Consider the following 22,371-nt stretch of genomic DNA (forward strand, 5'->3'; position numbering starts at 1 on the left):
ACAAAAAATGCATATCAATCCTTAAAGAAATAGACCATCCAAGCCTGCAGGTGGAGCCATCATCTAATCACCTCAACCACAACACCAACACACAACAGCTCCACCTCAAACATTGTCGATACAAATTATAAAACGATTCTCCTCGAACAACAACATTCACACGCAAACGGGACACTAAATTCATTATCGAAATATAAAATCACACAGCTCAGGTCATTTAAAAGCTAGGTAAAAACAATTGGTGTAGCAGTCCTTCGCCACCTCAGCCTCTTCATCTTGGGGTTTCTCACTGAGCTTCATAGTAGCGTATAGGACTGAGGGGCTAAATGTGAACAGTTAACAAAGGACACTTCTCAAGCGCTTCGGTCCACAGCGTGTGTTTCATAAAAAGTGCAGAAATCACGGTGAATAGGATTTAATTGTGTTCAGGGCCGGATAAATGCTTCAGAAACTTTTTTGTGTCGTGCAGATCCTGGACTTAAACCACACAACTCAATGAGCAAGCGAAGTGCAACATCTTCCCTTCACGTCAATCACAAAACCCTCAGAAAACATCTCAGTCTTGCTAAAAGTCACAAGCATATGGATATAATGATTGATTATAAATCTAGAGTTCATTTTAAAGATGCAGACAGGAAAAACAGGAGACAAATAAAACCTGAACCATGCCGTAAAACTAAGTTCTTTAGTTTGTTCCTGTGGTTCTTTTTGCGGTTATCAAATCTGTTTCTTTTCTAAAGTTCAGAGTAGAAACAGAGCATCACATTTTGGGCACCTGCTCTCGGTTTCCTCTTACGAGGCTTTCGCTTTTCTTGCTCTTGGTGATGTCTTGTCATCTGGTTTCAAGACTCCATTGACTGAACCCCCTGTCAAAGACAAATTAAAAGATAATTTGATTAAATAAAAAACAATAAGAAAGAGATTTCAATGACAATGCAGGTCTGGTGCTTAAGCTTTTTCTGGTAGTAGTTTTATAACCCAAAAGGGAACTAATATGATACATCCCACATGAAAAACAAACAAACTATAGTAAAACTATAGTAATTTATAATAAATAACCATAGTAGCAACATACTGGCAACCACACAGCAAAACCCTAGCAACCACCCCAGGCACCCTTGCAACCAACCCGTGTACCATAGAAACCATCTTAGTAACCATCCCAAGTACCCTAGCAAACCACACTGCAACACCCTAGCAACCACCCCAGTTAGCCTAGCAACCATTATAGCAACCACTTCAAGTACCCTTGTAACCACTCTGAGGTCCTTACCATCTATCTATCTATCTATCTATCTATCTATCTATCTATCTATCTATCTATCTATCTATCTATCTATCTATCTATCTATCTATCTATCTATCTATCTATCTCTGAAAGACGGTATTGCCTTTTAAAACATTCAAACTTCAAAGGTTTTCAGACTAAAACTTTAAACGTTTTTTTTTAATCTTTTTCAAACTTTCTGGTCCGGCTTCCTAAAGCCAAATTAAAGTGTGTCTAATTTTTTTAACCATATTATAGTAAATTTAAAAACTTTACCCAATACTGTCCTAAGTTTTCTACAACTATACGGTAATATACTAAAATAGTTTACTGTAGTAAAAACTAAAGTATACTACAGTATTTATTACCGTTGATCAGTTCACTATAGTTAATACAGTGTGCTTTAGCATTCATTAACAAAGTGTTGTAAATACTCTAATATATACAGTATAATACACTTTACTGTAGTATGGTTCAAAAACTCTACAGTATTTACTATAAATTACTATAGTATTTTTTTCATGTGGGATACTTCAAACATTCAGGTATCTACCATTATCTCACCTAAATGGACACGAGAAGTGAACAGACCGGGCATAGGCCTACGTAACGCCAGGTTCACACTCTCTGTCTGTGGTGTGTAGTTTTTCTGAGCCCATGTAAACAGATCAGAGCGTTCACACTGCACACGGTAAAAGATGCAGAAATGTGAACAGAAAAGGTTAGAAATAGAAAGGTGTGAAAATAATATGTAGCGTGTGAGCATAGAGAGATTTGTGAGTGCACAGGGCACAGTTTGAGCGAGAGGGGAGACATGTTTTAAGTGCGGGCGCTCTCTCCGGGCGAGAGTAGCGTGTATCAAAGGAAAGGAAATCCGCTTGCGAGCGGAGAGATTCGCGCTCACGCTAGCGGCTAAACATCCTGATTGGTTGAGTTCACGCAGCATTGGTTGAGTTCAACCACCATTTATTCAGATCAACATTTTCAAAATATTACTGTTATTGTGTCATGAAATGTAATTTTAAAAGTATTTCAGGCGAGAATGTAGTTGTTTAAAACTCAAATCTGTGGTTTATTTATGAAGATTTAAAAATGAGTTTTGCCGATCCCGGAGACGGTGAGCTCCACGCGATTAGCGGGAGCTCAGTCCTCATGTATCCGCCAAGAGCATCCTCTCCTCGGCTAGACCTTCTGATATGTGCCGCTATCTTTGATGTCTCTTTAGTGGTCAAACATAAAATATAATTCGTTTTGGGTAAATCTAACAGGTTACCTTTGGTCTGTATTCAATTTAAAATGAAAATAAAAAAGGCAATCTATATATTTCGTTTCATTGTAATGGCTGTATATATACACATATCCCTGAACTAAGTACATTTATGCAGCTGTTATTATGTTTAAATGAAAATGAAAGGAGGCAGTGGTATTTGATATCCTATTTCGTTTTATTGTAAATATACAGAGAGGAAAATTGCAGTAGCCATGGTCAGCTGACTGAAGTTATCAAGTACGCTGCTGTTTGCAGATTTACTGGACTTGCGTCGTCGCAGACATCACACTCCCGCGTCGAATGCACAAAGTCTGCACTACAGAGAATGCACGTCCAAAATCAGCGCACTTTGTATTGAGAAACGCGCGCAGACCTACGTCACCAGTCTATTTGCCTAATCTTACCGGTACTTTAGACCGCGGTGGAAACGCAGAAAGCAACAGGTCTGGGGGGAAAAAGTTCCCGGTACAAATGTTCCGGGTAATTTCGGTGGAAACGTGGCAAATGAAATACTGACATTTTCTCTTTCAGTGATGCTCAAAAATGCTGCCTATCTAGGCAGCTTACTAGGTTTTGAAACAGCCGACTCTTGCTGAAGCAGCTCATTCTCTCAACTCCGTAGCCCAACCGATGATACACTGCACTCAACTTTTTTAATGCACAGAAACATTTTTGTGATATTATAAACCGTTTTCGTACAAATTAATAATGTTGCTCTGTTGTTTGTTGCTTTTTGCGCATGTAAAATTAATCCCCCGGAAACAAATGTTAATATTTTAACGGGTCACTGACACTTTTTAATTTAATTCAATTCTAATTTAAAATAATCTTGTTGGTTATCAGTTAATTATCGTTTAACGGAAATCGGTTGTCGGATAAATATAAATATGTTAACCTTATATAACTAGAAAAAGTGAGGGATTGGACATAGACCTGAAAAGTTTTTTTTTATTGTGCCATTGTTTTTCAAAAATTGCAAACATGCAACATGAGGAAAGCCTGTATGAAATAAAATATTGTATGTTTGAGTTAGCTAGTGTTTCCAAAACATTTTCTGTTGGGCCCCCTTTTGTAGGGAAAAATATTTACAATCGCTCTCTTTTTTATTTTTTTGGGAAAGTTACTTATGCTCACCAAGTCTACATTTAATTATTAAAATACAGTAATATTGTGAAATATTGTAAATTTAAATATCTATTTGAATGTTTTAACATATAGGCTACTGTGTTCGTGTGATGCGCAGCTGTATTTCCAGCATCATTCCTCCAGTCTTCAGTGTCACATGATCTTCAGAAATCAGAATAATATGATGATTTACTGCTCAAGAAACATTTCTGATTATCATCAGTGTTGGAAACAGCTGTGTTGCTTGATATTTTTGAGAATTTTTTTTTCACGATTCTCTTATGAATATTTCAAATGGTCTTTTGCAGGGCTGTAGCTGGGGTGAAAATGTTTAATTTGTATTTTTGTTCTGTTTATTTATTTGTGTTGTTTACACAATTTTTAAGTTTTTTCAAGTTTGTAGGTGTCCAGGTACAGAGCCCGAATAATCAAATGTAAAATAGCACTCTTCACTGTAAAAATTTTAAATACAGTCAAACCAAAATGTATTCAGACCAAGGTTATAATCGTTAACGAAAAAACGAAAACTAGGTGGTAAAAAAACATTGGCGTTAACTGAAATAAAAATAAAAATGAAACTAGAAAACCCACTTTAAAAACGAATTAAAACTAAACTGAATTTGAAAACAAAAAGTCAAAGCGAAATAAAAATAAAAACTAATGAAAAATGCAAAACTATAATAACCTTGATTCAGACACCTTCAACATTTCTCACATTATCACAGTTTATTTGCTATAGTTTAGAAAATGGTAATAAAATATTACGAGTTAAACTGTGTCAGGACAGATGAATCATGATAATGTCAGATGAAAGGTATGTAATGAATTACATTTGTGCACAGAACACCGCGCGGGAGCTGAAGTCTTTTTCTGTTTGCTTGTTTAAACTGTGATTGGTGTTTGTTGGTTCAGGTGAAGGAGAGCTGGGATCGGTGTTGCTGTCCGTGAGACGTGCCTCTCTGCATGCGCACCCAACACGTGCACAAGTACTCAGTTGAGTTTTTCCGCGTCTTTTGTCCTAAACCTTTCAACTCTTTTCATTTTTTAATGCAAGACTTGTGTATAGGCTGAAGAGTACGGTCTAGAGTACTAAAGATAAATTGGGTTCTTTCAAAAAGTATTCTAATCTACATGCCAAATCACTTTCAGGCGAGACTCACCCCGAGAGTCCTTCTTGCTGGGTCTGCTTTTCTGGCCGACAGCTTTCTTCTTGCTGGCTTGGATTTGAGATTGTTCTCTCCACTTCTTCAGCTGGAAATTGATGAATTTCCACATCATCCAGGCCTGGGTCAGGCAGATGGCTGACAGGCATGTCATCCTAAAAGAGAGACCATCATTCACAAATACTTCAGAATATCTCACATTTGAGTCCTACCCTCACTGTTCGATGCTTGGATGGGAGGGCTGTCTAAGTCACATCAGCTTACCGTTGCATATATACACAACTACACTGAGATCATTCAGCCTCATGGCCTTTCCAACCTGCTCTGCTACTGACGTGAAGCTCTGACTGCTGTTTAAGCCTGATGACTCCAGAATACAAATACAATTCTTGTGGAAGTGTAAAGACATGGCTAATTGACCGATCGGTTAGCCCCTCCCCTTGGACACAGATGAGCCAATGGCAGTCGAGTATCAGTTACACGGGGAGCGCCACTCGGACATCTGTAGGTTTCAGAGCCATAGAGAAAATATCTGAAGCTCGCGTCGTTTGATGGTGTAAATTCTTCAAAAAAGGAAAAACGATGTGCCTGGGGCACAGTGATTCCTGGTATCCTGAGAGGATGGGCAACTCAATTTATTTTATTCTATTTCCTAAACCCAAACAAAACAGAGCAAAATCCCAGTGAAGACAAAAACTTTCATTTTCCGGTTGTCATACTATCATTAAGTTACAATTTTCATCTTCTCAAGCAGAACATTAATGTCATCTTCTGCTTTAGCAAGGTATCTCTGGCTAAATCAAGCTAAGGTAAAGTTAATGAGGACTGTTCTCGTGTCTTGTACAGTGAAGGGCAAAAACACATTTCACTGTCTCTTCATATTAATCTGGTTAATGTAAATTAATTTAATGGTACCCTGCGGTACATGAACGGTGTAGATCCGGGATGTTGTTATCCGCGATCATGACGCACGTTAAATGAGGCTTCTCCCGCTTGCATTGTCATGTGTAAACCCTCGCTTCCTAATACCCACAATATTTATTTTAAACTCTTTTATACATCCCTCCATGTCATGTGGTCCTTCTGTGTCCAAAATCAAAATGATCAAAAAGATAGAGGGACAAGGTTTTCACACTGACAGCTGCCATTGTAAGAGTTCACAACAGTAACTAAAGGGGGCGGGGCTTATGATAGGTCAACTGAAAACCACATCCAATCACATTCCTGCCCAGCAGGTCAACACGAGGGATGTTTTATACAGCATTACTGCTCTTATCAGTACTGCTTCTTGATCCGGATCAGTCAAGCTCAAAGTTTGCATCACTGTTCACATGTACACTAGGGTATGTGTACATGATGAGAATTTCGTCATCAGAACATTATATGCCTGTACTGTACGTGCACCGTGTAAGTGTTAGGAACTGGATGCAAGCAGAGTATGGCTGTATCTAAGGCACGCTGTGCCATCTACTGTTAAAGAGAATCGCAATGCATTCGGAAAAAATAAAATAAAAATGCAGAATTATTTAATTGATTTATCGTTTGACCCCTAGCGCATAGCTACACTATTGTCAACAACAAGGTTAGATTACTGTTGTTCTCTGGCCTTCCAGCTAAATCGTTGAGCAAGCTTCAGTATATACAAAATTCTGCCGCTCGTGTACTCACTTGTACTTCTCCTCGTGAACACATTACACCGGTTCTTTCACAATTACACTGGCTTCTCATAAATGTGAGAATTGATTTTAAAATTCTTATTTTAACATACTAGGCACTTCATGGGACTGCACCTGAGTATCTTTGTGATCTCATCAGTCCTTATTCTCCATCGCGCTCTCTTCGCTCTACTAACTCTCTTTCACTTCACCAGCCAGCATGCAAGCTAAAGACCATGGGGGAAAGAGCCTTTTCATATAAAGCCCCTAAGCTGTGGAATGTGCTTCCTCTGCCCGTCAGAAATGCACCAACGTTGGTGATTTTAAAAAGTTGATTAAGACACATTTATTTAGGACTGTGTTTCTCTAATGAATTGTTGTATTGCTTCTGGTGTTTTTGTTTTATTTTATTTATTACTTTATTACTGTAGCACTTTGGGTTTAAGAAAAGCGCATTACAAATAAAATGTATTATTTTTATTAACTCCTTATGTATTTAGTTTTGTGGGTCTGTTCTAAATGCTCCTGTTGTCTTCTGTGTTTTGTTTGAAGCGTGTTTTCTGTGAGCAGGTTCAGTTCATAATTCTGACTGCTTGTATTTATTGACAAAATTGTATACATGTGAAATAAACTTGAAAACTGAGGATGCAGTGCATCGTGATATTGAATGGTCTTCATTGAAGACCAATGTAGGTTCACACCCCTACTACATAATGTATTTGTCTGCTAAATCGAATAAATGACTTACCTGACAGTCAGCACATTAAAGTTTCCTTCTGCTAAAGAGAATCCCTGATTATCAGTGCGGGACAGGCCAAAACCAAACGTCAGGACAGAAACAGTGAGCGTCAGGAGCCGTGTGATGACAAACAGCAGAGCCCAGAGCGTGAACCTAAGACACACACACAGGCCAGGCCTCTTAACAGCAGTCTGAACAAGATGAAGATCTCAGCAGAGGAAGGGAGATCAAGCAGGCAGAAATCATATCAAATTCTAAGATTATATGGCAAGAAGCACAATGTGAGGGCTTGAGACAGGACGTGAACGAACCCCTTCTGCTTGTTTTCATCACTGAAGTAGAAGAGTCTTGAGGCGTGGAAGAGCAGCTCCACCAGATAATGTGGCACCAGAAGAACCAGACCCAGACGGTGGAGACTGAGAGAGGACACACAGGAGACAGAGTCACTCCTCAAACAGTTAAACACTACTCGTGCACTCTTCTACCATGCACGGCTAAACAAAGACCATACTTTCAGATGCTGTGCAGTGTTTAGTTCACAGTAGTGACAGAAATAAAATTCCAATATGAGGCAATAGTTGCTCCCTTAAATTGATTTCCAGCAGATTTTTCCATATTAAATGTAGAGATGTTCCGATAGCCTTTTTCTCTTCCCGATACCGATACCTGGGCTCAGGGTATCGGCCGATACCGAGTACTGATCCGATACCTGGGTGTGTATCTGTATATACAGCTGTATACACTACTAGCCCTGTGTAAATTGCTAGAATTATTTTATGGTGTGCTTCAGACTTATCCCTTGATAAAACATGAACAAATACATGGTGAACTACTGTATTTATTACAGTTTTTTATTATCTGACATGAATTTGACAGTAATATTATTTATTTTCTTAAGCTTAAAAGAGCTTCAAATGCAGCCAAAAATCTAACACCGCAAACTAAAAAAGGTATTTTAGTTTTACAATATAACTGTATAAAAAACTGCATCAAATAAGTCTAGGAATATAAAAAATTATATATATTGATCAGATAATCTCTTTACAACAAAACAAGTAATAAACAAGCATTCATCTAGGTATAATTATTATTATCAATAGAGACGTATTATTATTACTACATAGAGACATAGCTAAATCTACTGTAGGCTACAACAACAGTAGCTTAAAGGGACAATAAGTAACTTTTTAGGTATTTTATTATCTAAAATCAATATTTTTATTCATAAATATGCCCTCAATGGGGTACAAATACCTATGCCAATGTTTAAACTAATCCTCGTAAATGAAGAATTTATTATCTTTATATACATGGGACGGGTAGGTCGACGGAGGCTTCCATGTAGTTCCGCCATCTTGCAAAACTATAATAGCAGAGAGGGACAAAAAGTACTAAGCCAACGCGTTTTCGGTCAGAGCCAGAAACGCAGGTGCAGAGCAGTGAGAGGCGCTTGAAGCCTTTATGGGGAAGTCGTGGCCTAATGGTTAGAGAGTCGGACTCCCAATCGAAAGGTTGTGAGTTCGAGTCCCGGGCCGGCAGGAATTGTGGGTGGGGGGAGTGCATGTACAGTTCTCTCTCCACCCTCAATTCCACGACTTAGGTGCCCTTGAGCAAGGCATCGAACCCCCAACTGCTCCCCGGGCGCCGCAGCATAAATGGCTGCCCACTGCTCCGGGTGTGTGCTCACAGTGTGTGTGTGTGTGTGTGTGTGTGTGTGTGTTCACTGCTCTGTGTGTGTGCATTTCGGATGGGTTAAATGCAGAGCACAAATTCTGAGTATGGGTCACCATACTTGGCTGAATGTCACTTCACTATCATTATTGAAACTGCACCGGCAAGTTTAAAAGTCTGGATTGCATTCTTATTATGGACCATACATATGCCGCGCCACAGGAGAAGAAAACATCGTCGCCAAAACGAAGTGCTATTAGAAGACATCCTGTCAAAGCTTTTTGGTACATATCGCCTACCGTAGATGCAACGCGCATTTGAAAAAGCGAGGCGCTGGAGAGCAAAATTAGTTTGAATGCAAAATACAATTTCACCACTAGATGGGAGTAATTCCTACTTACAGTCCCTTTAATATATTGTCAATTTACTCATGTTAAACCAAACATTTATTTTAATGGGTTGCCATGAAGATCTTTGAGTGTCTGTGTTTATGATATGACAGTTTTCTCAAATGAAACGGTAAATTCTCATGAAGTGACGGTTTATGCGTTCGTGTCCTCATATAGTTACACACGGCAGAGACTGCAAAACAGCGAGCTCCCGCGCATCTGCGCCTGTCACCCACAGAGATGTAGAATTTGCAGGAGTAATATTTAAATAGTATTTTGCAGTTTAATATTCACAGACACTAGTATATATTCGGCTACAGTCTGGAGCCCTGCGATTAGACTAACACGGAAGTGACTGAACGCAGCTGCGGGTACCGAATATACTCGAACTTTCTGATGCCAGAATTTGTTGTGGTATCGGTGATATTTCAGAACAACTCTAATTAAATGCATGCATCATCTTGTCAAATTCTTGTATTTAAAAGAGTTATAATATTAAGACATCTGATGTGGCATTTAGATGCATTTACACATCTGTTTAAAACATGACTGTTTAATACAGCTCAGAGGTGAATTACATTAGCACTGTATTTAATACACTGTATTAAGTTTTTTTTAATATTATGAAATGCTAAAAAAAACAACCTATGAAACTAAAACCACCAATATCAGCTCTTAATGAGGCGTCACCGAGTCATTCATTCAGATTCATTTAAACAGCTGATTCATTTGGTCATTGTATCATTCATGAAAAGGATTTGTTCAAAACACATTTGTTCAGTGTTTAATATAAGTTTGTGTTGCTTACAGATGCAAAACAATTCCGCTGTGCTTCATTAAGAAAGTTTCATTGACAAAATAAAGCAAAAACAAAAAAAGTGCAAGTTAAAATATTAACCTTTTTATAAAATCAATGACATTCACAATCATGCTGATATCTGAGAAAACAGCACTTGTGCTCAAGTGATACAGTACTGTATTGCTTAACTTTATCTTTTACTATAAATATAAGACAAAACTCATGTGGAGAGTGCACGCTGTTTAAACAACAATTGTGATATTATTGGCGATGATTAGGGCGATTCGATTCTATTCACGATTCATAGGTTTTCGATTCGATTCAAGAACAATTTTGGCAAATTTAGAACGATTCGATTCACAATTAAATTCAATTCGACTCAAATATAACGATTCGATTCTGCGTTCTTTAAGTGCATTCACAGGATTATTTCAATGCTTCCCCTAAAGTCTTTAAATGCTTAGTCAGGGGGCAAATTACACAGCAGCCTTAAAAAAAAAAAAAACACTTTTGTCCATTGTTAAATGCTAGTTTAAAGGTGCTATGGCATGACATGGCATAAGTAAAAATGTATGTAAGCCAAGATTTTAAAAAAGAGCTTTAAAAGTATTATGTATCAACTAACATTTTGTCACACCAGGGGCGTAGCCATCATTTCTGAAGTGAAAAATGTCAAATAAAATAATTATGTATGTAGCTTATGTATTTTCATAATTTTTTTTTTTAAAATGAATTCTCTTCTTTTTTTATTACTTTTAATTTGCTGTAAGAAATCAAATACACTGCTCGACAATAATACTTTGAAATCGATAATTTTTTCCTAATTGCAATTTTTATGATTGTTTTATATAGGCTACTACATTTATCTATTATTTTAATTTTCTGCACAGAAAATAAACTTTATAGTTTCTGTACTGTAATAAATGATATGTCAATTAGCACTGCATCATTCATAAATTTTATTTATTGTGTTTTTTTTTTCTTAATGTTTCTGCTTTTATTTAGTTTAGCTGCAGATATAGCCTGGCACGTCTATGAGAGCGAGATAACTTCTCTTTCAGTGTGTAAACTTCTTTATCTCATTTATACAGAATAAAATGGTATAGCAGCTGTTGTACCTTTTCCTCTCCATCATCCAATGATTCTGAGAGAAAACATGCTCGATGTCTGTTTCTATAGCAACAAACGCTACTTTCATGCATCTGATTATCAGATAAACCTGCGCTCTTGTTAATGATGTGGTTACTTTAAGTGTTTCCCTCATATTTTCGGTTCATCAGCATTGTTAAAACACATTTATCATTCACAGGAACTGTGCATATGATTTAGACACTTCTGCTCCGTCCATGCAATAAATACGCAGCTTTCGTCTGCTCAGGTAATGTCGTCCGTATGCAGAGAGCCATTAACAAACTACAGAAAAGTAAAACTACTTCACTTTGAGTTCTATAGATCGCAGGTGTGCTGCGTCAGAGAGGAACGGAGCGCGAGCGCAATCCTGTGACAGTCACAGGTGCTAAACAGTGGAGCGTGTGAAGGACAGATTAGACGCACGATTCACAAACACTCTTCAAGGTCTCCATTAATTTTGCATGTAGTAATTTAATGTGTATATATTTTGAAAGCACTGAATCGCTATAGAAATCGCGATTCATTCGATTCTTAGTGTTTTAAATTGATTACTGTCCGAGATCGGCGATTCACGATTCAAAAATCATGTTTCAAGATCGATGCATGTGAATCGTCAGGGTTTGTAATCGATGCATGGAGAAAACGAGGGAATCGTTACACCCCTAGCGATGATACATATCACACAGCCCTAAGCTGGAGTCTTGATCTCGCAAACGTCTAAACATCAAGACTTTACCGACATTCGAAAGATGATCGCTCTCTTTTCAATATACGTATGAGAATTACACAGCTGTTTAATCTAAATGGCAACACTTTTGCTGTTCAGCCGAGCTCTTGAACTAACAGCTTTCGGTCTACCTTCGTTATAAACGCAAATAAGAAAACACTCACTTAAGGACGTAGGCACCAGTGATGTGAAATATATAAAGGCAGATGTAGTAAAGTTGACGTGGAATGTCCTCCTAAAAACAAAAATACAATTTCAATTTAATAATGTATAACAACAACCATACTGTATATTGTTATATTGTAATTATACAGTACTGTGTGAAAGCCTTAGGCCACTAGTATTTCACTAACAAAAATGGGTTTAAGTCGGTTATTGCTATCTTTTGCTGTAGTGTGTCAGTATCAGTTCATATTTCCAAACATTAATTTTGCCATTAATTGTAATAATCAAGTGAGATTTTTGTCTGACAGCTGCCAGTGCTCCACACAGAGATCTGGTCTCATTAACATCAGTCTGTCTGAAATAACATGAAGAAACAGAACAAACTGAGACAGACTCAATCCAGAAGAACTGTGGCAATGAGACTATGTTTTAGGCACTTGTGTAAAAATGCTGTAAAGTGAGGATGCCGTCCAAAATAATGCCAGAAATAGATTTTATTAATTACCTTTTATTAACTTAACTAAATTCAATCAACATTTGGTGTGATCACACTATGCATTAAAAAAGCTTTAGTCCTAGCTGCACTTGTGCATTGTCTTTCAGGTAGATTCGCAGGTTTCTTGAAGTGTCTCATTGCCACAGTTCTTCTGGATTGAGTCTGTCTCAGTTTGTTCTGTTTCTTCATGTTATTTCAGACAGACTGATGTTAATGAGACCAGATCTCTGTGTGGAGCACTGGCTGCTGTCAGAATCCTTGCGCTAACAAAAATCTCACTGGACTATTACATTTAATGGCAAAAATAATGTTTGGAAATGTAAACTGATATTTCCTACTGACCTACTACAGCAAAACATAGAAATAACCGACTTAAACCCATTTTTGATGGTGAAATACTAGTGGCCTAAGACTTTTCGTACTGTATATATTAGAAACCATTTCTGTCAGATTTAAATATATATGGCAAAACACTGAGCCTTACCTTTCGTACTTTCTGGAAATACAGCTCAGGAAGAGCATGGAGCCAGTATGCAATCTGACAGACGTAGAAAAACTTCACTTGGAAACTAAAAGACAGAAAGAGGGTTGTAGATTAGCTTGTGATCCGCAACAGTGAACATAATGTGTCAGACACTAATACAACCAGGTTCCAGTTTGAGTTATCTGTTTTTCTGTGTTGCTTGGATCATTTAATTACAGGCCATTTACGATCCAGCAATAATCGAAAACAGACAATGATGTGTACAATATATTAAACGTTTACTTTGTTACAAAAGCACTACGGATCTGCCAGATAAGTCTCTTGGCGAGTCCAGCATTACAAGCCTTAAAGAACAGCGACAGCCCTGTCATACCACAATACATACACAAAGCTTGTGAGAAGTGTATTTCTGAAGAGTATAAGGGAATTCATTAATGCTCTTCACTGTAACTAGGGTTAGTGATCTGAATAAGCACTTAACCAAAACTACTGAACTTCAATCATCCCTCAAACCATGTGTTTTATCAAAGTGAGATGTGCTACTTTTCTTAGGGATTAGACTTTTAAAAAATGTTTAGATGGTTGTTAGAACAAACGTGTCACATGACTTCACACTCACGCCATGTGGATATGAGGATAACCTTCCCAAAGAAAAGTGGGATTTGTCACAAACTCCTCCTGTTGATGAAACAAACAGTCAGTTAGTCTGTGTCCAGGTGAAAGCAGGGGGTCCTGAGACGCCGCGAGCACATCTCTTACATTGGTGAGGATGCTGCAGCCCCAAACGAAGGAGAACAAGTAGAAGGTGGCCAGCTGTCCCGACTCGTTGAACTTGCTGTGCTTCGTTTTGGACAAGTGCAGCCGACGATTGATTTTCTGTGGAAACACAATCAGGTCACTGCCTCAAGAGCTGAAGAACAATCTGAAGAAACCATTCAAATGAGTTTCAAGTATCTTTATTTTTCTTTCATGCCAAAAGTCATTAGGATATTAAGTAAAGATCATGTTCCATGAAGATATTTGGACAATTTCCTACTGTAAATATAGAAAAACTACATTTTTGATTAGTAATATGCATTGCTAAAAACATTTTTTTTTTTGCACCCTCAGATTTTCAAATAGTTGTATCTCAGCCAAATATTGTCTTATCCTGACAAACCATACATCAACGGAAAGCTTATCTATTCATACATTTCACAAACTGACCCTTATGATTGGGTTCGTGGTCCATGGTCTCATATATAAACTACTGTTCAAAAGTTTGGTGTCAGTAAAATATTTATGATTATGTATTTTCTTTAATAAGAAATGACCACTTGTATTCAGCGAGGATGCACTGAATTGTTCAAAAGTGACCGTTTAAAATGCTACAAAAGATTCTGTCATACCAATGTCATTTTGAACTCTCTATTAATTCTTGAGCAACAAATCTGAATATTTGAAGGAGCTCTTTTAAACTGTAATAATATTTTACAACAACAGTGTTTTTAACTATATTTTTGATTCGATAAATGCTGCGTTGGTGAGCATTCATACACATAAATGTAAGGACCCTGTATATATGTTTTTAATTACAAAATTAAAAACATGTACCCCACCACATGCACACAGTGACATAATTTATATAGTATAATAATAAATTAATAAAACATATTGTACTTGTTTTTTGTTTAAATTAATTTATAAATTAAATAATTAAAAAAGGGAAGAAAAATTTAAATACACATCTAAATTAAATGATTGAACAAAAAAAAATCATAAAAGGAGTAATGTGGGAAATATGCTTCAAAGACTGGGCAAAATAGGGATGAAATCCCAAAAATCTGTCAATGACTTGCTGCTGACGTGCACGAAAACTAGCCATTTATTGGGCATTTCTTGTCCTCCCAGATGTTTTGTTTTTCCTTATTTCTATGGTGTCCTTTACATCTATTAAAAATAACATCTTTATTTGCCTGCATATTTTTGAAAGGTATCTTTTCTTGTTTTTGTTCAGCCACTTTGTCAGTGCTTTATTATAGACTTCTATGATTGCTAATTCACAACAGAAGACGATTATTAGGTTGAACGTTCAGAATACGATTGCTTAGGTTATATTTCAGCACGAATTTCGCGAATGGACAGCGACTCTTTAGTAGCACGTAGAACGCGTTCATGTCAAGTAAAGTTTTTGGGAAAAGCGCGTGGAATTGCGCTGCGTTTATAACCTTGTGCGTAGAGAGCGCTCTTCAGAGCTAAGATACATCGTTATCGGGAAACTCGACCCAGATCAGATTTAAGCATTCATTAAAGTGAATCAGTTCAAAGGAGTCATTAGTGGACAGATATGCTCATATGCTCCGCGCATATAACGTTACTCCCAAATATATTTTTAGGTCACAAAGATTAAATCTCAGGAGCATATGCGACAAAAATGTTGGCAATTTCGAGCCTTGTAGAAGCTGCTAAACTTTCAAGCTAGAAGTAAGCAATAACCAACATGGCGTTACTTTGCTAAGTTAGCCCAGAATCGTTTGGAATCATGACAAAAGTGATCAATAGATTGGTCAAATTTTACTAGACCTGCATATAAAGATGAAAGACAATATATTGGATTTGCTTACATGAATCACCCGTGTTCACGGTCTTCGTCAGTCAACTGAAGCTGTTCACGTGAGTGGATGGTTGGGTGTGTGGCATTCAGAACGGTGTGCGTACACTTTGAACTTCAATCGTGACAAATTATTGGACTACTTGCGGAGTGACATGACGACATGATTCAAAGGCACAAAAAACATTGACAGCGGTGAGCGATCATTATGTTTACCAATACCCGACCCATCGCAACCGCCTACAACCCAACCACCCCCCCACACTTTCTTTTTTTTTTTTTGCATGATTTACGAGAGCATCATTTTCACTAGCCATTTATTGGGCATTTCTTATCCTCACATATGTTTTGTTTTTCCTTATTACTATGGTGCCCTTTACATCTATTAAAAATAAAATAATTATTTTTTGCATGATTTACGAGAGCATCATTTTCAGGTCGAAAAAGCCAGATTTCCGGATTTTCCCAGAAGAATCACACCCCTGTTAATGTCTAACATTGTTAATTGATGTCAGCCTGGACTCGAGCTGGCTGGACCTAATTTTGAGCTTCAAAAGGAGGAACTGTGAGCTTTTGTGCAAAGGACTTCTCATAGTGATCAAGAAAAGGTGCACGATCTTAAACAGCAGAGAATCGGTGACATGACTTACGTCGAGTATGTACTCTTGAATCAGGGCATGAAGGATTATGGCAATGAGCAGGTAAAAGAAGACCGTGGCCATGTCCTTGGGACCGTATTTGTAGTAGTTGACAGACTCAGGCTTATCCTCTGCATCTGAACAAAACCAAGCGGACAAAATTACAGCTCATCTCCACTCATTAGAGACTGTCTCAACTGAATGTCCCGACATTTCCTCTCATCACACACACAGTCACATTTCCACAACCGAGGAAGCCTCTTATTTAAATGTGCTCACATGTATTTCAGCGTGGACCCTGATGACTGCACCTAGCAGTTATATTTTAGTATAAGCGTGACTGAAAGATCGAGATCGTACCTGTGTCCAGGCTCTGCGTGACATTATACTGGACCGTGATGAACATAATTGCAAATTTTGCTGTCACCTGCAAAAAACAAATCATATTAATACATACGAGTATACACAAACATACTGCAAACCAGATGCACGAACCACAAGTTTAACAGCCACGCATCAAATAGTTCCTGCCTTAACTGATACAAACTACAGCAATGCTAGAACAGGATCAGAAAGACTTCAGCTGTTCTCATAAAGCCAGATTAAACGGAGAGGTGGTTTAGCAGGTCATAGTCCTGTCTGTACGAGGAAGCAAAGTCAGAGCATGTGATCAAGCGGCTTTATGCTTTCATTATTTCTTCCAGCATGTTTACTGCTGCTGCTGTTGTTTAACTGATACTAAAATAACACTTGTCTCGTCTACTAAGACTGGAATTACTGGAAGAGCTATGTTGTATTACACTACAGGGACACTAGGGTTTAAGTGTAGCATAATACAACAGACTGCACTGACGCATAATATCATGTGATGATCATGTTATTACACGAGTCTAAGAGTCAAAAATAACCCAAAATGTGACAATCATGTCCTTATTTCCGAATAACAGTAATAAATAACCTTAAATGTGCTGCACATATTACTATAGTAGAGTATAATTTTCAATAACATCAAACATTATCATGTTATATGGCAATGTAGAGTAATAAATAATTATGAATATGACCTGGTTGATTTGAATAGTAAAGATTAATATATACTCAATAACAACAGCATGTTATCATATGAGTTTAACGTTAAAACCCTCAAACAAGATGGCCATGTTATATCTTGTAGATTTAATACTAAACAAACATGATTTCATGTTCTGTTGTGAGTCTATGCTGGAGGAGACCATCACCTCGAACATGAGTCCCAGCAAGATGACCATGGCCACACACGACACCATATCCGCGTGATTCTGGAGCACGAACTCGTGGCTAAGCACGGGAGGACTCTTGCTCTTCTTTCGGAAGCCCATCGCTCTTCTCTCGCGGGGGACCACGGCTCCTGATCGGTGCAGAGACGCGCAGCTGAAGCAGAGCTCGGGGAAATCACTCTAGTCAGTCATCAAAGCCCTGCTACACTCACATCCGCGTACGACGTGTGCCGGAAGACGTGAAGCGCGACGTAGAGCGCAGGCGTATTAAACGTAAACAAACAAAAAAAAAAATCATTTTTTATTACTTATTGCAAATTGTACATAACAAGACCGGGAACTTCCAACAACATTCACCAAAAATATAAATAATAATTATTATTATACTCAAAAATAGCTACAATGAGGGAAGAAATAAATAAAAAAAAGCAGCACGAATCAATAGAAGTATGAAACACATCAAATAAAAATTCACCAAAATAATAAATATTTTGAGATAGAGAGGCAAAGTTTCTTAGTTTAGTTTTTTTGTTAAGTACTTAAAGTCACCATGAAATCATAATTTAAAATTCCTTTTTTTATGGAATACTGCAGTGTTTATTATAAATAATTTATCCGTGCACTTCATATATTTTGAATTATTTAATGTGCCCTCATAATCTTTAATCAAAAACGAAGTGTTGACGCAAGCCATGGGGCAGTACACTACCATTAAAGGTTGAAAGGATATTAGGATATTTCCACAACATTACTCCTAGGACATTGCATATATATATATGAATATGCCTTGCAGGACGCACTAAGTAATTCCGGTGTTACACCAAATTCTGTGACCATCGTATTCTGTGACCCTAGTAGGCGCTGTTGTCACGGCTTGGCTTGAACTCGATGTGAAAACATCAGTTTTTATGTATCAAACACACACATTTCTACTTCAGTTGTGACTTTCATCAGGTAAATATCTGGCTTTGAAAGTTCACCATCAAATCTGAGGAAGCATATTGAGGCAGCAAAGTTGTTTTCCCGCCCAAATAAGTTTATTCATTATTTGTTCTGTTTTGATAGAGCCATTAGCTATGTAACATATTAGCTGAATGCACAAAATTGAGTGCAAATAAAATCAGTGATGAGAATTTAAATACAATTAATATTTTTGTGGGATTTTTTTTTTATTAAATGTTACAAATCTCCCAAAAAGTGTTTAAATAAACATTGAATGCTAAATTAATTGTAATTCATGTTTAGTGTTGTTCTTACCAGGAGGTGGATAAGTTGTATTTACAATGTCAATATGTGAATCATTAAGTGGGAATTAAGACTGTCAGTGAATATTTTTTTAATCTTAATAATTACATGCTTTTCTCATTACTTAATCTAATTATTCACAAATAATTATTTATCAATATTTGCTATGAAAAAAACTCTAAATGCCCCAAACAAACATTTAAAATATTAATTGTCCTTTTAGATGGTGACGTTGGGTGCTTCTCAATTCATATTTGTGCATCCTCGTTTCCTTTCCTCGCTTCCTTTCCTCGTGTCTTAGCTCCACCCTTTCAGGATGCGAGGGAAGGACGCAAGGAAAAGACGTGAGGATGGAGGACTTGAATCAAGTGAAATGATTTATCCTCGCTCCCTTCAGCGTTACTTCAAAGTGTCATCAGCTGTAATTAAAGGGATCTGCCCTTATGTTGTTAAAGTTTGTTAATTAAGACATTCATAATAAATATTAATAAAGCAAGATGCCCTGTTTGAAATATATGACATGCATGGTTTATTTGAAGTGAAAAGGTAAAATATAAATAAAAATTGTTACAACAGATGTGAAGGGGGAGGAGAATTTATACGTGCGTCACGTTAAGTCGATAAAATACTTCCGCTTAGGATACACCTGTGTATCCTCGCTCATCTCTCCTCATGAAGCCTCCTCCCTCCTCGATCCTCGTCTCCTCGTGGTGCAATTAGAGAATTGAGATGTCCTTCAAGAGGGCTGTGTTCGATCGGTTTCCGGGTCATAGGATGGAGGACGGAGGAGCGAGGAGACGAGTAGGGATATTGAGAAGCACCCGTTGTGTCACGGTGTCTGGTCTGTGTTTCCCTGGGTGTCCACTAGTGGTCTCACTTCCCCATAGGCACCTTACCGCAGGCACTACAATTCCCACAAAGCCTTGTCCCTTCATCACGGTAATTGCACACCTGTTAATTGTACTCAGGTGTCTTCACTTTCATAGTCATTATTCTGCCTATTTAAACCGGTCTGTTTCTGTTTGTGTCATGGAGGCCTTATTTTCCGTCACCTGGTTTTCTCGTGTTCCTTGTTTTTCAAGTTTGTTTGTTTGTTTTTTGGACTGATTTATGGTTATGACCCCCTGCTTGTTTGATTCTGATTTTGGATTACCCAATAAACTCACACTGCTCTTGGATCTCTCGTCTCCAGTGTCCCGATCATTACAGAAGGACTCCATCCGATCAGATCCAGCGGTGTGGGATTTTGACTCTATTCCAGCACAAGATGGCCACCGGTCCAGAGTCGAGTCAGGTTCCTGTTGACCCTCCAGACGTTGACCCTCCAGAGTCGGGTCAGGTTCCCATTAACCCTCCAGAGTCGGGTCAAGTCACCGGTGTTCTTCATGAGCAGAGTCAAGTCACCAATGATCTACCAGAGTCTCTCCTCATCTCTGCAGAACTTCCAGAGCCTCGTCACGTCTCAGCAGAACTCTCTGAGCGCTCGACTTATCCTGTCGTGGCCACGGAGGCCACCCCTAACCTGTTAATTGTCTCTGTTTCAGACTTACCTAACCAGACTTGCTCTCCTGTGTCATCGATCCCACTGTGGTGGTCTTCTGCACCGTCCTGGTGGGCTTCTGTCTCGACCGCACGGCTCCAGTTCCACCTGATCCACCCTGGATACTTGCCCTGGGCCCCGAACTTTCTGTTCCCTCCTGGTCTTGTTTTTTTTTCTTGTGTGGTGGTGTTTTTTTTTTTTTTTTTTTTTGGACCTGGCCCTCCGTCCCTCCCCTGGTCCTCCGCCGGTCCACCTCCCTCCTGGTCTCCTTGTTTTTGTTTTTTGCACTTCCTGTCTCTGTTTCCCTCTGTTGCCTGGCCCTCCGTCCCTCCCCTAGTCCTCTGCCGGTCCACCTCCCTCCTAGTCTCTGTGTTCCTTGGTTTGTTCTTGTGTTCGGGTGGAGCATCTGGTAGCAGCTCCGTAGAGGAGGGGGTAATGTCACGGTGTCTGGTCTGTGTTTCCCTGGGTGTCCACTAGTGGTCTCACTTCCCCATAGGTACCTTACCACAGGCACTACAATTCCCACAAAGCCTTGTCCCTTCATCACGGTAATTGCACACCTGTTAATTGTACTCAGGTGTCTTCACTTTCATAGTCATTATTCTGCCTATGCCGGTCTGTTTCTGTTTGTGTCATGGAGGCCTTATTTTCCGTCACCTGGTTTCCTCGCGTCCCTTGTTTTTCGAGTTCCTGTTCTTGTTTGTTTGTTTGTTTTATTTTGGACTGATTAATGGTTATGACCCCGCTTGTTTGATTCAGATTTTTGGATTACCCAATAAACTCACACTGCTCTTGGATCTCTCGTCTCCTGTGTCCTGATCGTTACACGTTGTTGAATAGACAACACAAAGTGGCCTTTAAAAACTTTAACGTTGTCTGTTTTAATCCTATGACTCTCCTTATTAATTCAACACATTCTTGTATTCTGTCTGGAATATATTTTTTAGCCTCTCCATCACATCTTGCTCTTCAGAGGGATAGTTCACCCAAAAATGAAATTCTTTCACCATTTCCTGAACCTCTGTCATCCTTTATGACTTTCTTTCTTCACATGAACACAAGCAAAGATTTTTAGTCCATATAAAACGAGGGGACAGGACCACTTCAGAAACCACACAAAGTGTACATGACGGTCAAGATATTGATATTTGTATTTTTCTTATCTTGTTTTTCGTATTTTTTTATAAAATTATCTTTTTCGTATTTCGTTTCACTTAAGAAAACAGTGATTTATTAACGGGTTGCATGAGTTACTGTCATATTCTCTTTGTGTATAGTTTTTGAAGTGTCATTTTTGGATGTCCCATACACTTGCATTATATAAAGAGAAAATTTTAATTTTTTTCTAAAACTCTTCGTTTGTGTTCATCTGATAATTGTCATATAGGATGGCATGAGGGTGGAACTTATGGAGTTTCCTTTTTAATCCCTTTCCTTGTATTTTTAAATTTTAATTGTTGTTGCTGAACTAAATATACATGTTTGACCTGTGCTATTGCATTTTTTCATTCTATCTCTTTAACCATTCTTCTGTATGTCTTTCAGAAAAAGTACTTCTACTTTTTTAATACTTGAGTACAATTTAAAATGTACTTTTTTACTTTTACTCAAGTATGATTTTGATCAGATACTTGTACTTTCACTTGAGTAAAATTTTTGAGTACTTTTTACACCTCTGATTATATGTCCACCCTGCCTGCCACAGAGCGTGAAAGATACATCCATAAACGTAATTTGGTAAGTTTAAAAACAGGTCCCTTCATTCTCCCAGTGTCATACTAGTGCAATCCCACCCAGTCTTACCTGGACATTTACTCGTACCTCATCGAGTCACCAGGTAATCCGGAGAATGATTTTACTTCGTATTTGAAAGTAAACCTCTTTAAATGTATATATTATATCTTTATATTTAGAGTACTGAGTTCACTTTTATGTTCAGCCATACAACTAGCCTGGCTTAGCTTTCGATTAGCATTCTACGTAATTCATGATATTTCCATAACAGCAAGATATTGATGATG

General features: G+C 38.1%; 1 protein-coding gene across 1 annotated transcript; it reads right to left on the bottom strand.

The window, feature by feature from the left end:
* Positions 1-562: 562 nt before the first annotated feature.
* On the bottom strand, positions 563-17,808 carry LOC132117852 (translocating chain-associated membrane protein 1-like). The gene is made up of 11 exons (XM_059527168.1): positions 17,548-17,808; positions 16,670-16,736; positions 16,322-16,446; positions 13,841-13,957; positions 13,701-13,759; positions 13,082-13,166; positions 12,101-12,171; positions 7,531-7,635; positions 7,229-7,372; positions 4,823-4,980; positions 563-866 (listed from the first exon to the last, which is right to left on the bottom strand). Exons 1-11 carry the CDS (start codon positions 17,665-17,667, stop codon positions 793-795), a joined length of 1,125 nt encoding a protein of 374 aa, XP_059383151.1. The 5' UTR covers positions 17,668-17,808; the 3' UTR covers positions 563-792.
* Positions 17,809-22,371: the final 4,563 nt, after the last annotated feature.

Source organism: Carassius carassius, chromosome 37, assembly GCF_963082965.1.
Source record: "Carassius carassius chromosome 37, fCarCar2.1, whole genome shotgun sequence".
In the NCBI taxonomy this organism is placed as follows: domain Eukaryota; kingdom Metazoa; phylum Chordata; class Actinopteri; order Cypriniformes; family Cyprinidae; genus Carassius; species Carassius carassius.

Excerpts from the sequence above, each read along its gene's own strand:
- LOC132117852 (XM_059527168.1), bottom strand. The coding sequence starts at position 17,667 with ATGGGCTTCCGAAAGAAGAGCAAGAGTCCTCCCGTGCTTAGCCACGAG. Across the intron at positions 13,760-13,840 it reads GCTGCAGCATCCTCACCAAT|GAGGAGTTTGTGACAAATCC; the intron begins GTAAGAGATGTG and ends TTTCATCAACAG. Across the intron at positions 4,981-7,228 it reads TTTAATGTGCTGACTGTCAG|GATGACATGCCTGTCAGCCA; the intron begins GTAAGTCATTTA and ends TCTCTCTTTTAG.